Source organism: Crotalus tigris, unplaced genomic scaffold (genome assembly GCF_016545835.1).
Source record: "Crotalus tigris isolate CLP2741 ecotype Arizona unplaced genomic scaffold, ASM1654583v1 scf7180000018322.853269, whole genome shotgun sequence".
Classification (NCBI taxonomy): domain Eukaryota; kingdom Metazoa; phylum Chordata; class Lepidosauria; order Squamata; family Viperidae; genus Crotalus; species Crotalus tigris.
Window position 1 is genome coordinate 362,005 of NW_024096942.1, and position 17,173 is coordinate 379,177.

At 47.0% G+C, this 17,173-nt stretch overlaps 1 protein-coding gene across 6 annotated transcripts in view; it reads left to right on the forward strand.

Moving 5' to 3' along the window:
• The window catches only part of RUFY3 (RUN and FYVE domain containing 3), a 72,172-nt gene extending 60,780 nt beyond the window's left edge, over nt 1-11,392 (forward strand). For 3 of the 6 annotated variants that reach the window (XM_039350329.1, XM_039350330.1, XM_039350331.1), the window contains 5 exons: nt 1,760-1,877; nt 5,011-5,087; nt 5,680-5,707; nt 7,970-8,038; nt 10,694-11,391. In XM_039350329.1, the coding sequence (XP_039206263.1) occupies nt 1,760-1,877; nt 5,011-5,087; nt 5,680-5,707; nt 7,970-8,038; nt 10,694-10,837 (436 nt within the window). In that variant the 3' untranslated portion in view covers nt 10,838-11,391. Of the gene's footprint in view, nt 1-1,759; nt 1,878-5,010; nt 5,088-5,679; nt 5,708-7,969; nt 8,039-10,693 lie in introns of those variants that run through there. The other 3 variants (XR_005557537.1, XR_005557538.1, XM_039350328.1) reach the window with 2 other exon arrangements.
• The last annotated feature ends 5,781 nt before the right edge of the window (nt 11,393-17,173 follow it).

Below are 17,173 nucleotides of genomic sequence, written 5' to 3' on the forward strand. Positions count from 1 at the left end.
CGGATGGGGCTTTCCTTGGTTGTGCGGACCGGTTGCTGGCATGCCGCAGGCCGGTACTGGTCCACGGCCCGGGGGTTGGGGACCCCCATTATAGAGGACTGAAGACCCTCCTGGGTGCCACTGTTTGAGGTCAGACAAAGATGGGAAATGCTGGAGGACTCCTCAGAATGGAAATAAATTAAGCACACACATCATACTTTTGGGGTGCATTTACTTCTCATTCAAAGGGATCCTGCATAGAGCGGCATGGTGGCCTAGGAGTGGAGCTCTTCCCTCACAATTAAGGGGCTGTGAGTTCAGATAGGGGCAGATGTTTCTGTCTTTGGGCGCAATGAATTATATTGTCTGCTGCGAACTCCGCATAGGTGTCAGGAAGGGCCTCAAGTAAACACTTGAGCTCCATTCAGTTGCCCCAATTCTACCCCGATGCAAGGAATTACAGGGTCATTAAAAGAAAAAAAAAGTGATTCTGCGTACTTCAAAGTAATATTTTTTTAAATGCTTTATTTGTTTTAAGGCCTATGTAAATTGAATATCACAAGCCGTTGCTGGGTGATTTGCAATGCAAATTAAAAACAGTTATAATTCAACTAGAATAATATATTTGGTTAAACTGAAATTTACTACAGTGGCACACCGTGGGGGGCGTTGTAAAATAAATGCACAGCAAGAGTTAAATATGAAATTGCAGAATTCTATAATTACAGTCCTTTATCGGTCTACCAGCAGTGAGCCCCAATGAATTTAAGTGGGCATATTGTATGTAGGATTTCTACCCAAGACAATCAATGTACAGTAACTGTATTTTGTGGAAGATGGGAGTGGAATAGCTCAGCACTGAATCATGCTAGGTCCATAAGCCCTACAAGGCTTTCCAGAGCTCCTTTGGGGTTTTGTGTTTTGGGGGGTTGGGGTCCTTGGGTTTTAAAATTGCTCCCTAAAACAGGCAGAAATCTGGTGAAAATTGTACCTGCATCTTGGATTAAGGATCAGGATTACTTTAACAAGTCACCTCCTTAAAGCAGGGGGTCTTCACTCTTTAAGTCTTCAACTTTAAGACATGTCGGCTTTTAAGACTTATGGACTACAGCTGCCAAAATTCTGAGAGTTGAAGTCCACATGTCTTAAAATTGGAGACTCCTGCCTCCAAACAGCTTGACTGGAAGCCTGAAAAAAGTCACACAGTCATTAACAAATAGCAGAGAGAGAGGATATAAAGTCAAACGGACAACAAAATCAATTTTAAAACGTAGTGCTTGTGTCCTGGCATTGTTCAATTACTCTTCTATTGATCAAATTAAAATTGTCATTTTTTTAAAAAAGATAGTTCTAAAGCAGCGGTTCTCAACCTGTGGGTCGGGACCCCATTTGGGGTCGAACGACCATTTCACGGGGGTCGCCAAACAACGCAGTCCGCCACTTTTTTCCCCCTTTTCCTTAGCTGTGCTACTCCCTTTTATTCTATTGGCTTTTGAAAGCCAATAGAATAGACTCTCTTGAATAGAGTCTAATTCTATTGGCTTTCAAAAGCCAATAGGAATTGTCCAGGCTGTCTCTGCCCTGCTGAGCCCGCCAAAAGTCCCATTCTGCAAATGATGCTGCACCAGTTGAGTAGTCCTCGACTTACGACCGGTTGGGGGTCGCGGCATTAAAAAGGTTGAGAACCACTGTTCTAAAGGGAAAGGATGGGGACCAGTTTACTTTGTTTGGGAGGGGGTGCCGGTTATATTTAATGTATTTTCTCCTGTTGTTGCTTCAGAGGCCAGCTCGAAGTTGAATTGAGACGGGAACGGTGGCTGCATTTGCCTCACGGAGTTCCGGATTACAAAAGCTTGTTCAGCCCTAACAAAGGCATTCAGAAGACAGGATCAAAAATAGTAATAATTCTTGTCTGTTGCTTTACATCTCACTGGCTTAATGTAGCTTCCTTTTTAAACTGGGTGCTTAGCATATAGCATTTATTAATTGTGGCTGGAATTCTAGCTGCTGTCAGTCAAATATTCTATAACGGGAATCTGCGGGGTAGGGTGTCAAAAAAGTCAACTGATACTGTAGGACAATGATGGCGAACCTTTTAGAGATTGAGTGCCCAAACTGCAACCCAAAACCCACTTATGTATCGTCGGGTGCCGGGTGGGTATGGCCCACTGGGTGGGTGTGGCTATGGTGGTCATGGCAGATTGGGTGGGTGTGGCCAAGGTGGGCATGGTCACCTCAATGTTGCTTGTGGGGAGGGACACCTGTGGCGGGTGGGCAGGGTTGGGGGAGATCCAGGGAGTCTCTGGCAAGTGGGGCAGTAGGCAGGAGGCTCGTCCTGCGGGTTGAAGCAAGGCATGGCAGGGGTGCCATTGCCATGGGGCAAGGCAAGGGCCAGGGTGGCTGCTGCCTGACACCATCGGCTCCCACACACAGATGCCAGAAAGCGCATGGGGGCCGACACTGTCCGTCAGCAGCCACAGTCTGCCGGCCCCTCAACTGGTGCACTCTGGGGCTCCGCAGCCTGCTGCCAGCAGTTCAGAGAAGCCGCCTCTGAGCTGGATGGCCGGCTGACAGCTGAAGAGGCGATGCAGTGGGTTGTCTCCAGGAAAAGGAGAGCATGCGAGACCAGGAGGGATGGGACAGGAGGGAGGGAAACCGGCTGTGCCGGGATGCATCCGGTCACGTGGGACCTCAGTGAGTTAGCAGGCAGCTGGTTGAAGAGGGGCCGTTGCTGTCTCCGGGGCATAGCGTGCGTGCCCACAGAGAGGACTCTGAGTGCCGCCTCTGGCACCCGCGTGCCATAGGTTCGCCACCACTGCTGTAGGAGATGATCAGGCTGAGTCCGAGGGATCAAACATGTCATCAGGCTTGAGTTCCTGCACGCCTGCAAAAGATCTAAGTCCAGCCCACCTTGAATTCCTTTCTTATCTCCAGCTCATTTCCCTTGACTGCTAGTTGGTCAGATTCTTGTAGAGAACTTAAGCTTGCAATAAACCTTTACGCTCATTTGAACTGCCTTAATCTCCCGATTTCCCCGGTGCTTTGACACATACAAACCTAATGGTGGGCATTTGTTGAACATCTAAATAAATAAAATATCCATGTGATTGAAGCTCTACCCCTTGCTTACAAGTACCACACACAACACACTTAAAACAGAGGTGGGGCTTTGATCTATCCCACCTTCCTTGCTGGCTTCCCCCAAGCAAAGGCAATGAGGAAGCCGGGAAGGAAGATTGGAAGATGATCCTGTAAGTAGTTCACACATCTACAGCTTTTTGTCCTAAGGAGCCTGACTTTGGTGTTGTTAATTGCGAAGTCGTGTCCGACCCATCACGACACCACGGACAACGTTCCTCCAGGCCTTCCTGTCCTCTACCATCTTCTGGAGTCCATTTAAGCTCACGCCTACTGCTTCAGGGACTCCATCCAGCCACCTCATTCTCTGTCGTGCCCTTATTCTCTTGCCCTCTATCTTTCCCAACATCAGGCTCTTCTCCAGGGAGTCCTTCCTTCTCATTAGGTGGCCAAAGGACTTGAGTTTCAACTTCAGGATCTGGCCTTCTAAAGAGCAGTCGGGGTTGATCTCCTCTAGGACTGACCGGTTTGAATGCCTTGCAGTCCATGGGACTCGCAGGAATCTTCTCCAGCACCATAGTTCAAAGGCCTCCATTCTTTGTTGCTCAGCCTGACTACAGAGTAGCAGATCCCAGAGCCCACCCTTGCTCGTGCACACCCTCCCCTATCCATCAGCAGCCACCCTGTCCCTGTCACAGCACAACAGCACTTTACCCAGACACTGGCCTGCTTACAAACTGTTTGGGACTTGCAACTTCCTATGGCTTCCCCATAGGTTTGTTGCAAGCCAGTAGGAAGTTGCAAGGTGGTCCCTCAATTAACCACCCATGATCCTTGCTTAACCACAGCAGTGGGGGACTGTCTGGATTGCCACCGTTCAGCAATGTGGTCTTGTGATGTTACGAATTAGACTTCGCAACAAAAATTTTGGATCCAGTTAACCATTGTTAAGTGAGAACCGGCTGCAAACTATGTGTGTCAGATAACGCCCGTATCATGGAGGGTAACGCGTAGGCAGACAATTCTGATCATCCAGTTCTCATTCTAATCTTTTAACTAATCTCTGACTTGGTAGTGGTGGGTGGCTCCATATATTCTCAGCAGGAAACTGCTAAGAAGCTCTGGTAATGCAATGATTAGAAAGCAGTGCTGCAGGCTGACTCTGCCCACAGTCTGCAGTCTGATTCTGACCGACTCAAGGTTGACTCAGCCTTCCATCCTTCTGAGGGTGGTAAAATGAGGACCCAGATTGTTGGGGGCAATAGGCTGGCATTGTATATACCAAGAGGGCTACAGAGCACTATGGAGGGGTGTATAAGTCTTAAGCGCTCTTGCTATGTCTATTATGGAAAAGTAATTCCACAATGAATGGTTTCCACCCCTTGTTTCAGGTTGTTGTTGTTAGTTGCGAAGTCGTATCCGACCCATTGCGACCCCATGGGCAACGTTCCTCCAGGCCGTCCTGTCCTCTACCATCTTCTGGAGTCCATTTAAGCTCACGCCTACTGCTTCAGTGGCTCCATCCGGCCACCTCATTCTCTGTCATCCCCTTCTTCTATTGACCTCGATCTTTCCCAGCATCAGGCCCTTCTCCAGTGAGTCCTTCTCATTAGGTGGCCAAAGTATTTGAGTTTCAATTTCAGGATCTGGCCTTCTAAAGAGCAGTCAGAGTTCATCTCCTCTAAGATTGACCGGTTTGACTGCTTTGCAGTCCAGGGGACTCACAGGAGTCTTCTCCAGCACCATAGTTCAAAGGCCTCCATTCTTTGGCGCTCAGCCTTTCTTACGGTCCAACTTTCACAGCCATACATTGCAACTGGGAAAACCATGGCCTGGACTATACGTACTTTTGTTGGCAGGGTGATGTCTCTGCTTTTTAGCATGCATATTCAAAATAAAGAATGTCTTGGGTTATCCTGCTTTGGCTCTTCAATATATTCCTTGCTTTGATAGGATTCAAGCGACAGACAGCTAGAAGGAGATTCCCAATGGAGAGCATCAGTGAAAAAGAATACAGGGCTTTCAAGCAGGTATGGACTAAATCCACAATCACAGTCTTTGGCTTATCTTAAACAAGCAAACAAACGTAATGGTGCTGCTTATAAATCATAAGTCATTTTGGAAGCCTTTTTGTGATTTCTGGGTCTGTGTATATATAATTGAGCCCAGAATTGTGGTCATTAGTTATGCTGGTTGTCTTGACCATGCCCAATTTTAACAACTTTTTTTGTGGTAGTCGGTAAGCCAACACTGCAGTCCTTAACCAGATCTATTGTCTGCAATAGCTGTTTCTTATCAGAAACAGAAGTAAACTCAGCTTTCCGGCAAAACCCGTAAAATGTGGCCATATGACTGGGATGTTGTAAATGGTCATAAATGAGGGTGGTTCTTCAGCCCCCCCCCCCAAATGCAAATCCTGTGATAGGGGGGTGGCTGTTCAAAACTTTGAATCTGGATCATAAGAAGCCACGGGGTGGTCCGTCATAACTTCAAACAGTTGCTCAGCAACCGGTTGTAAGTCAAGGACTTACTTAGATAACGATATTCCAGAAATCAGCACATATTTAATACCTGTTTTTTTGCAAGATGGAGATGAAATAAAAGGATATCTTATATTTGCAGTGTGTTTCCGGACCTGCAAGACGAGCAGGTAAGTAACTGGTTTTATGAATTCTGGGAAAGTGGCTGGATTTTTATTTATTTATTTATTTATTTATTTTGTCTCCCAGTTGGACTGGTTTGAACTTTTAAATTTCAGCCACTGTAAATGTGATGGTTTCTCAAAAGTGCTTTTTTTTTTTTCTTTCTTCAAAAGATAACTGGACTGTTTTTTTCCTTGAAGATGATGTTTCACTTCTCATCCAAGAAGCTTCATCAGTTCTGATGGAGGAGGAAGGATGTAAGGATAGATAACTGACAGTACCTGGATCTGAGACTGATGGTGGGGGGAACGGAAGGACTGTATTTCTTTTCAGTCCTCTGGTCATTAGCGCTCTCCCTGAGGGCTGTTGAGGCCACTTGGGGGGGTGTATCTGTGCCCTCATTGCACCCTGATTCAGCTGACCCAGATTAACTCCCAAGTGGCCCCAAGAGCCCTCAGGGAGAGTGCAAACAACCAGATGACTGCAAAGAAATACAATTCTCCCATCTTCCCCCACCATCCTATCAGAACCTATCCTTCCATCCCCCCATCATCCAATCTCAAATGACAATACCTGTCCTGCCATCCCCCTATCATCAGAACTGATGAAGCTTCTTGTATGAGAAGCAAAATCTCTCCTCTTCCTCCTCCTCCCTCCTCCTCCTCCTCCTCCTCCTCCTCCTCTTCTCTTTCTCCTCCTCCTCCTTCTTCCTCATGGAAAAAAACAGTCCAGTTGCCTTTTGAAGAAAAGAGACAGCTATGACCTGAATGACTGAGAATCTCCACAATGGTGGTGCCGATGTGTTTTTTCTAAGAGTTCACTCAAGAGGCTGTCGGTAGCCAGTTAATTTATAGCCGGTTGGTACACCTGAAAGGCGTATCTAAACTGTTTTAGGGCATAGAGTTCTGATTTTGGGGCTCATAAGAATTAAGCTATTGCTCATTTCACCAAATACTTATTCTGTTCTTATTAAACGTTTCCAGTTGCTTTTCACGTGGCATTGCATATGAAGATCACTGTTTTTTAGCAATTCAGAACCTCTGATACTAGTGCAGGGGTAGGCAACCTTGGCTCTTTTATGACTGGTGGACTTCAACTCCCAGAATTCCTGAGCCAGCCATGCTGAGGGGAAAGGGAGAGGTTTCCAAGCTGAGCCATGTTGGCTCAGGAATTCTGGGAGTTGAAGCCCACGAGTCGTAAAAGAGCCAAGGTTGCCTATCTCTGGCCTAGGCCTAGGCCGCTTTATGACTCGTGGACTTCCAACTCCCAGAATTCCTGAGCCAGCATGGCTCAGCTTGGAAATCTCTCCCTTTCCCCTCAGCATGGCTGGCTCAGGAATTCTGGGAGTTGAAGTCCACAAGTCGTAAAAGAGCCAAGGTTGCCTATCTCTGGCCTAGGCCTAGGCCGCTTTATGACTCGTGGACCAACTCCCAGAATTCCTGAGCCAGCATGGCTCAGCTTGGAAACTCTCCCTTTCCCCTCAGCATGGCTGGCTCAGCAATTCTGGGAGTTGAAGTCCACGAGTGGTAAAAGAGCCAAGGTTGCCTACCCCTGTACTAGAGGGAGCAAACACAAGTAGCAGACAGCTCTCAGAGAGAGTGCTAATAACCAGAAAGGGATATGAAAGAAGAATTGAGTTTGCAATCTGAGATGAGTGACGATGTTGACAGAACACAGACGGTCCTCATCTTACGACCACAATTGAGCCCGGAATTTCCATTGCTAAGCAAGATGGTGGTTCAGTGAGTTTTGCCCCATTTTATGACTTTTCTCACTGCAGTGGCTAAGCGAATCACTGCAGTCGTTAAGTCAGTAGCACGGTTGTTAAGTGAATCTGGCTTCCCCATTGAGTTTGCTTGTTAGGAACTTGCAAAAAAGGGATCACGTAACTCCCCAGGACACGGCAACCGTCATCAATATGAACCCCGTTGCCAAGCATCATGGAGTTGCCGCAACTATCGTTAAGTGTGAAAAAACGGTCGTAAGTCATTGTACAAACGATCCTCAAACCAACGGTTGTTATGTCGAGCACTTCCTGTATTTTGGGCATTTATGAGTTTAAGAATTTGGCCTATACTGAAGATCTTTGACTGGGTGATATCCTTTATTTATTATGAATTCTTTTTGGATGGCACGAAGCGCAAAACCGAAAGGGAATGTTGCCCATTTGAACGGGAGGGCTTTGGCTAAGAGCCAGCGGCACATTCATGGGAATAATGGGAGGGCTGGCTCCAAATATGCATAAACAAGATGTATTTTCAATGCTTTAGGAGCAGACTTCTGAAAAACCCAAACCCTGCCAACTGTGTCAAGAAGAAAATACCTGGAGCAAAAGAAAGGTAACTCAGCTCATCTTTTAACCCAGTGGTTCTCAACCCGTGGGTCGGGACCCCATTTGGGGTCGAACGACCATTTCACGGGGATCGCCAAACAATGCAGTCCACCATTCCCCCCCCCCCTTTTCCTTAGCTATGCTACTCCCTTTTATTCTATTGGCTTTTGAAAACCAATAGAATAGACTCTCTTGAATAGAGTCTAATTCTATTGGCTTTCAAAAGCCAATAGGAATTGTCCAGGCTGTCTCTGCCCTGCTGAGCCCGCCAAAAGTCCCATTCTGCAAACGATGCTGCACCAGTTGAGTAGTCCTTGACTTACGACCGTTGAGTAGTCCTCGACTTACGACCAGTCGGGGGTTGTGGCATTAAAAAGGTTGAGAACCACTGTTTTAACCTGTTTTAAAGCCCTACCTGGCTACCTATGGAGTCGCCTTCATCCCATTACATGAGCCCCTCCCGTCCAATCAGGTGGGGAAGGCGCGTTGCAGGCGCCATCGATTAAAACAGGGCTCCCCAACCTACGGTCCACGGCCCGGTCCCACCCACGGCCTGTCGGCCACCAGGCTCCAGGAATAGCTGGCGGGCCCTGCCCCACTTGCGGTAGCACCACCGTGTGGGCACCAGCAGCCCCATTTGCACATTTTCCCGCTGCTCCCTTTCCTTCCAGGTTGCCAAGCTGGAAAGATTGGGGAACTCTGAATTAAAGAATTCCAACTGGTGGGGGAGAGCAGAGCCTTTTCTGCGGTTGCCTCCATCAGTGACCACAATTGAGCTTAAAATTTCTGTTGCTAAGCAAGGCAAGGCAGTGATTGAGTTTTGCCCCATTTTACAAACTTTCTGCCGCAGCCGTTAAGCCAGTCGCTGCACTGGTTAAGGCAGTGTTTCTCAACCTTGACAATTTTAAGGCATGTGGACTTCAACTCCCAGAATTCCACAGCCAGCAATGCTGGCTGTGGAATTCTGGGAGTTGAAGTCCACATGCCTTAAAATTGTCAAGGTTGAGAAACACTGGATTAAGGGAACCATGCGTTCATTAAGCGAATCTGCCCCCCCCCCACACACACACACTGACTTTGCTTGTGGTAAGCTGGCTGAGACAGTCACAAATAGCCATCACACGACATACATTCTGGTGGCTAAGCTGCTGAATTTTGAACATGTGACTCTGGGGCGCAAGGCCACAACCGTCACAAGCGTGAGGATTTTTTGTAAGTCCCCTTTTTTCACTGCCAATTTTAACTCTTGGATGGTCGCTGAACGGATGCCTGTAAGTCGAGGACTATTAATGAAGAGAAGGATGAGGGGGACATGATAGCAGTCTTCCAATATCTCAGGGGCTGCCCCAAAGAAGAGGGAGTCAAGCTGTTCTCCAAAGCACCTGAAGGCAGGACAAGAAGCAACAGATGGAAACTAATCGAGGAGAGAAGCAACCTAGAACTAAGGTCAAACTTCCTGACAGTGAGAACAATTAACCGGTGGAACAACCTGCCTCCAGAAGCTGTGAATGCTCAAAACGCTGGAAGTTTCTAAGAAGAGACTGGACAACCATTTGTCCGAAATGGTATAGGGCAGCGGTTCTCAACCTGTGGGTCGCGACCCCATTTGAGGTCAGTCGACTATTTCACGGGGGTCGCCAAGCAAAGCTGTCTGCCATTTTTTTTTCCCTTTTCTGGCGGGTGCCTTACCACCCTTGGGCTGGGCCAGCTGGTGGCCCAGCCAGTGGTCGGCCTGCTCCGTCTCTGCCGCTTGCCAGCTACGCCTCGGCCGGCGCAGGGGGCGGAACCATGCATGCGTGGTGCTCCCAGGCAGGGTAAGTCCTCGAATTACGACCGGTTGGGTAGTCCTCGACTTACGACCTGTTTAGTACTCTACGACCATTTAGTCCTTGACTTACGACCGGTTGGGGGTCACGGCATTAAAAACGTTGAGAACCACTGGTATAGGGTTTCCTGCCTGAGCAGGGGGTTGGACTTGATGACCTCCAAGGTCCCTTCCAACTTTATTATTATATTCTTATTCTTCTTATTATTATTATTATTTTGGATCATCGCACAGTCAGCCAGATGTTCAGACTGGATTTGGCATTTTGTCTACCTATCGAGTCCTTACCCAGGACCTGGGATAGGCAGATGTGGATGTTTGATGGTATTACAGGTATCGTCGCAGGATGGAAGCAGTTCCTAGCAAGGCCGCCTTTTGCAATTGACTAATAGCGAATTTGTCAATGCCAATGGTGTTCAAGTGGTGCTCCAGTTGTTTTGGGATTGCACCCAAGGCACCTATGTCTATTGGTACTACCCTTGCTTGCTTTTGCCACAAGTCTTTCTATTTCTATTTGTAGGTCTCTGTGTTTTGTTATCTTCTCCAGTTCTTTCTCGTCTATTCTGCTGTCTCCAGGCACTGCCACGTCCACTGTCCAGACTTTTTTGTCTTTCTTATCGACAATTGTTAAGTCTGGGGTGTTATGTTGCAGGTGCTTGTCTGTTTGAATTCTGAAGTCCCAGAGCAGTTTAATTTTATCATTTTCTATGATTTTCTCTATTTTATGATCTCACCAGTTTTTGCTTACAGGCAAATGATATTTTTTGCAGATCTTATTATTATTATTACACTGAATTAGAATTCTCGGTGTTTGACTGCTCTTCCTCCCCTATCCAGAACACCTGCAAGAACTGCGGAGGCGTCTTCTGTGAAGACTGTTCGGCCAATGAACTCCCCCTTCCTTCCAGCATCAACCCGGAGCGGGTCTGCAATCTTTGCCACAAACACTTAATACAGCAATATTCCGCCAGCCCTTCCTAGGACTGCAAAAGAGTGGCCGTGCTTTCTGTTTTGCCGACTCCTTCCCCCCCCCCCCAAAAACGAGTCGGCTTCCGATGATCTTGGGAGCTGCTTGAAACGTTGATTTCCAGAGGACATTTCCCCCCCCCCTGCTTTGGCAGAGACAGAAAGAACACGGGGGGGTGTTGGGCGGTCGTCCGTTGACAATCAGTCGTTAACTGTGTTGTTTGGAAGCTTTGGCGTTGACTGCACTTTGAGGGCTTTCTCCTGATGTAGGTTGGGGGGGGGGTTCTCCTTTGTTGAGTCTGCTTGTTAGGGGAAAAAAAAATATTACTGCACTCAAGTTTGAGATAGGGCAGCTTCCTTAATAAGGAAAATATCCGCCAGAGCTCGCCAGCCATAGACTTGAAGCATGATAGAAAACAGGATAATAGGGATGCTAACTAGGCAGAAGTCACAATATGAGCTAGGAGCTATCCCAGTCTAGTACAGACATTGTTTTCTGTAGAACAGAGGTGTCCAACCGTGTCAACTTTAAGACCTGTGGACTTCAACTCCCAGAATCCCCCAGCCAGCCAGCATGCTGGCTGGCTGGGGGATTCTGGGTGTTGAAGTCCACAGGTCTTAAAGTTGACACGGTTGGATACCCCTGCTGTAGACGAACTGAGTTACGTGAGTCTCCGTTTCATAAAAGTCAAACACTAAAGCGGAAGATTCAGTGATATCAACACTCAACGTGAGTTACATCGCCTAAAATGGAGGCATACCAATTTTGACGTTACAAGGGCCACACCCAGGTTGTGTGTCATCACTTGAAAGGCCAGTTGACAACGTCGAGGGTTGTTGTTTTTTTTTTTAAAAAAAGAGGGCCTCTGGAATTCTAAGGGCTAAAATAGAATGGGTAAATCTCTCCGAAACGGGAGGGAAGAGGGATCAATATATTGATTCTGCCCACTCTGGGGGGGGGGGGTAAATGCCAGAAGTGATTCTGACAGGCCTTTTGCAACCCCCATACAAGATTTCTACAACTCAGGTCTAAAGAACTGTTTTTGGGAAATGCAAAGCATAGGATTAAACCCTTCAGAAATGTATTTGCAACATTCATGTGCAAAAGAATAAAATTAAAATCTAAATGCAAGGGAATAAAAAAAATAAAGCAATTGGTTAAAGATAAAAATGCCACAAACATGATTTTTTTTTTCAGTTTTTCAAGTGAAAAAGTTTTTGAACTTATGGTTTCTTTGCTGCTTAAAAAAAATGGCTTGCCTGTACAAAGTCTTTAAAAGACAGGATGGTATTCTGCGTTTCCTTTTTTGCTGAGGTTTGGGCATACAAATAATTCGGCAAAGGTACCGTATTTTCCGCCGTGTAAGACGACTTTCTAAACCGTGCAAATCATCTCCGAAGTCAGGGGTTCGTCTTATACGCCAAGTCGTCTTATACGCCGGAAAATACAATAGTCCTTTTGAACTTCCCTGGGCAATTTTTTTCAGTGTTTTTTGCAGGTTACCAAGGCCAACAACTAAAAATCGTCATAGATTCGGGAGACCTTTTTTAAAAAATCATTCATTCGTTCTTAAATCTCTTGAAATAGAAATCGCTTGAAATAGGAGGACAGTCTGGTGGCCTAGAGGTGAAGATACTCGCCTCCCACCCGGAAGGTTGAGAGTTCTCAATCCTAGGTAGCGGCAGATGCAAAGAAAAAGTATCTCCTGTGAACTCCACATGGGTGTCAGGAAGGGCATCTGGCCCATAAACTCTCAGCTCCATCCATTCGCCCCGACCCTATCCTGAATTAAGGGACTACAGGGTCATAAAAAGAAAAAAAAACTTGAACCTTTAATATAAACATGACTGAGAAAATAGGACTATGTTGGCAGTAACAATTCCTTTAAATTCAGTTTAATTTAGATCTATATACCGTACTTTCCGGCGTATAAGACGACTTTCAAAAGCGTTGAAATCGGTGCCGAAGTCGGGGGTCGTCTTATACGCCAAGTCGTCTTATATGCTGGAAATAACGGTAGTTTCCGGCGTATAAGACTTTCTAGGCATGCAACTCGGCGCCGAAGTCGGGGGTCATCTTATACGCCAGAAAATATGGTAATTTTTTTTAAATCCACTATTTAATGGTGAAAGCATGGCGGCAAATCATGGAATCTATGCTGACGTAATGGAGATCGTTGCTTAACAAAGGGAATTTTTTTAACAGTGGCAACTACTGGGCAGCTCCAAACCGCTTCATCCTTTGTACAGATGTTTTACTTGAACTGAACATTAAAATGAGGCCACAGAATGTATTTGAATCTGTGGTTTATTTGCCTGAATAATGCAGTCCTGACTGACCATTTGTAAGCTTTGCCAAAAAAAAAGTAAGGGCAGGTATCTAATTTCATTTTGAAATTGACAGGCACATTTAAGATCTCTCAATGCAATAATTTAATGGAATGGGTAAGGCACCAGGCTAGAAGCCAGGAGAATGCGAGTTCTAATCCTGTCTCTTATGTATGAAAGCTGGCTGGCTGACTTTGGGCCAATCACCAGGAGACGGTGAGTTCTAGTACCGCCTTAGCACGAAAACTGGCTCGGTTGGCCTTGGGCCAGTCACTCTCTCAGCCCAACTCACTGCACAGTTGTTAAAAGTGTGTAAGTCATGGACAATCTGTTGTTGGGGGGGGGGGGAATAGGAGTATTGTGTGTGTTCACCATCTTGCTGTTTATACAAAAAAAAGGGGGGGGCAGGATATAAACAAATCACTGCTCAGGCTGCTTCTGGGGAAAAAACGTGTCAAACTGGTGTTCCTACAATGGGAAGAAAACTTAACTAGTAGGTTAACCTGACACACAAATCCTTCTTTGGAGACCAAGCCGTGCAAAATCTGATTTTTTTAAATCCTTCCATTCATGAAGGAGAATTCTGTAAAGCAAGAGCCCTGTAAACGCTTCGTCTTTTAGGGTGTTCCTTTTTATGACTCACTTTGCATATTGACCTATGTAGTGCTGACTTTGTGCCTTTTTAAAAAGGGGTGTGTGTAAAGGAATAAACTATTTTATTTTCTTGGGAAATCCCTAGGAAAAAAATGATGCCACTCGGGATGGAGATGCTGTGGGTTGTGAGGAACAGCATGGGAATCTATGGGTTGCCTCTCCTTAGATTAGTGGTTCTCAACCTGTGGGTCGGGACCCCATTTGGGGTCGAATGACCATTTCACGGGGGTCGCCAAACAAGGCTGTCCGCCATTTTTTCCCCCTTTTCTTTGGCCACGCCCCTGGCACCCGGTGATGCCACTCCTCCCGTTCCATCCCTCCTGGCCTCGCATGTTCTCCTTTTCCCGGGCATGACCCACTGCATCACCTCCTCAGCTGTTGGCCGGCCGTCGAGCTCAGAGGCGGCTTATCTGAACTGGCAGTGGGCTACGGAGCCCTAGAGTGCGCTGGTTGAGGGGCCAGCAGGCTGTGGCTGCTGACGGACACTGTCGGCCTCCATGCGCTCGCTGGCCTCTGTGTGCGGGGGCCCATGGTGTCAGGCAGCAGCTGCCCTGGCCCTGCGACAGTGGCACCCCCGCCCTGCCTCGCCTCCCCTCACCCCGCAGGATGAGCCTCCTGCCCACTGTCCCACCCACCAGAGACTCCCTGGATCTCCTCCAACCCTGTCCAGCCCCCACAGGTGTCCCTCCCCACGAGCAACATCGAGGTGACCACGGCCACCTTGGCCACACCCACCCATTCTGCCCTGACCACAGCTACGCCCACTTGGCACTGTGATAAGTGGGGTTTGGGTTGCAGTTTGGGCACTCGGTCTCTAAAAGGTTCGCCATCACTGCTTTATTAGAGTTTCTACATTTTTGCGTTTGTGGTCCGATTACAAGTATCCTGAGGTCTTGACACTTGAATGGGCTTGCCTTTTTTGAGAAAGCGGTTTTTGAAGAACGATCAAAACAGGAACCCGGAAGCACCATGACTGCTTGAAGGAAAAGAGTCTCCATTCGGTGTACAGATTGTCCATGACTTACAACTGGTCACTTTAACAACTGTTTGAAATTACAACAGGCCAGTAAAGCACTTACGGTCATCACCAAATGTTGTGCCTCACACAGACAGAAATACATCCTTTGGCCACAAAGTTGCATTTTTGGTGCTTGGCAACTGGCTCTCCTTTATGACCAGTTGCAGGGTCTTGCAGTCAACGTGTCCATGATTCAAGTGATTTTTGCCGGTTCCTGGCAAACAAAAGACTGGGTTCACACTTAACGACTGTGGCATTTGCTTCATAACCACAGATTTACTCAATGACTGCCACACAAAAAAAAATGTAAAGCGTAGCACAGTCATGTGGGGTGCGCAGGTTTACAAACCACAACTTATGAGGGGAAATTTGGCCTCATTTGCAGTTGTAAGACAAGGACTGCTTGGGCTACATCCACTTGATCAGAGCGGATCATCGTGGCAATAAAAGTTGGGGTCATCAGTGTTCGTTTCAAGAGAATTCATTAAAAAAAAAAACACTTATTCTGATCCAGGCTCTTATGCAAAAAGTCTGAAAATACATAGAAAAGGACCCATTTCACAATCTGGCCAGTTGATTAAAACAGTGCTTTTCAACCAGTAGTACGGGTACCACCTGTGGTATGTTGGCATCTGGCAGGTGGTACGCGACCATCCTAGAAAAGTAGCGGGGGAGGGGAATGAGCTGAACCGGTGGCAGCACCGCACAAGCCTGAGCGAGAGACGGCTGGAGCTGCAGGGCTGTCAGGGCTCAGCGGAAGCACCAGGATCAGCGCTTCTTCGGGGCTGTCAGAGCTCAGTGGAAGCACCAGGATCCAGCTGGAGCTTGGCACTGATCCTGGCACTTCTGCTGAGCCCAGAAGAGGCGCCGATCAGCTGGAATGTTGCAGCATCTCCAGAGTCTTGTGATTTATATTCAGATGCTTGGCAACTGATTCATATTTATGACGGTCACAGTGTCCCAGGGTCATGTGAAGTGACCAAAACCTGCTGCAACCACCCAGCAGACAGGGGGAATAAAAACCATCAACCCCCCCCCACCCCAGCCCCACTGTCAATCCTCAACAGAAATATTCACAACAATGAAAACCTCGGACAGGAGGAACAGCGTCGCCAGGCGAGCAGGCAGGCGTCTTGCTCAGCTGTAGCTTGGGGGGGGGCACTTTTTTCAGTGCCATTGTAACTTCTGACAGTCACTAAGCGAACTGTTGTAAGTCGAGGACTACCTGTACTTTATCACTTTTTTTCCCTTTTTTGGGAGGGGGTTAAGTTTTTGACACCTTGCTAGACGACGGGTGGTACTCGGATGTTGCCATATCCTAAAAGTGGTACAATGGGTGAAAAGGTTGAAAAGCCCTGGATTAAAACATTAAATCTGAAATAGATATCTGGGAATTAGTAGCAGATATATAGGGCTTGTATATCAAATGTAAAGTTGATTTGCTAATAAACTCACAGAAAGCCAAACTGGGTGATTGGGGGGAGAGCTCCCTATATCCACCTTCGGCTCCTATTTCAGAAGGCAGAATTTTCCAGCTGTTGCCTAAGCTTAGCAACGCAATCAAATTTCTCTCCAGTCCCTTCTGCCTTCATGTCACTCAAACTCAACACCTCATCCCCATCTCTTTGTACGTTGCTTACTAGTGTGAAAACTCCCTTCCCTCTCCCTAAACAACTTGAGAGTGAAAAGTGTGGAATTTCAAGGGTGGAAAAGTATTCCTATCACCCAGGTGTAGTCAAGACTTGTCTTCAAGATGAGTAGTGTTTTATTGCGGCCACTGGAGGATTCTAGGATGCCAAAACTTCCTTCCAGAAGCATTAGCTTCTTGAGCCTGTGACGGTCTAGAACAGGGGTGTCCAAATTTGGTAACTGTGTGGGCTTCAACTCCCAGAATTCCCCAATTCACCATGGCTAGCTAGGGAATTGTGGGAGTTGACGTCCGCAGGGCTTAAAAGTTTAAAGCAGTGTTTCTCAACCTTGACCGTTTTAAGGCATGTGGACTTCAACTCCCAGAATTCCACAGCCAGCATTGCTGGCTGTGGAATTCTGGGAGTTGAAGTCCACATGCCTTAAAACGGTCAAGGTTGAGAAACACTGCTTTAAAGCATGACTGGCTGAGGAATTCTGGGAACTGAAGTCCACAGTGGCCAAAGCTGGATACCCCGAGAGAAGATCCTTTCAGAAGCACATTCTTTCATGCACGTAGTTGCATCCATGCGGTGTCTAGTCAGCTTTTTCTCCAGGTTCCTGTCTCAAAAACCCTGCTCATGCCAAGTTTCACACAAACATTATTCACGTCCCCAAATGTACCATACCATGAATGGTTTGCTGAAACTTCTTAAGTAGGAGGG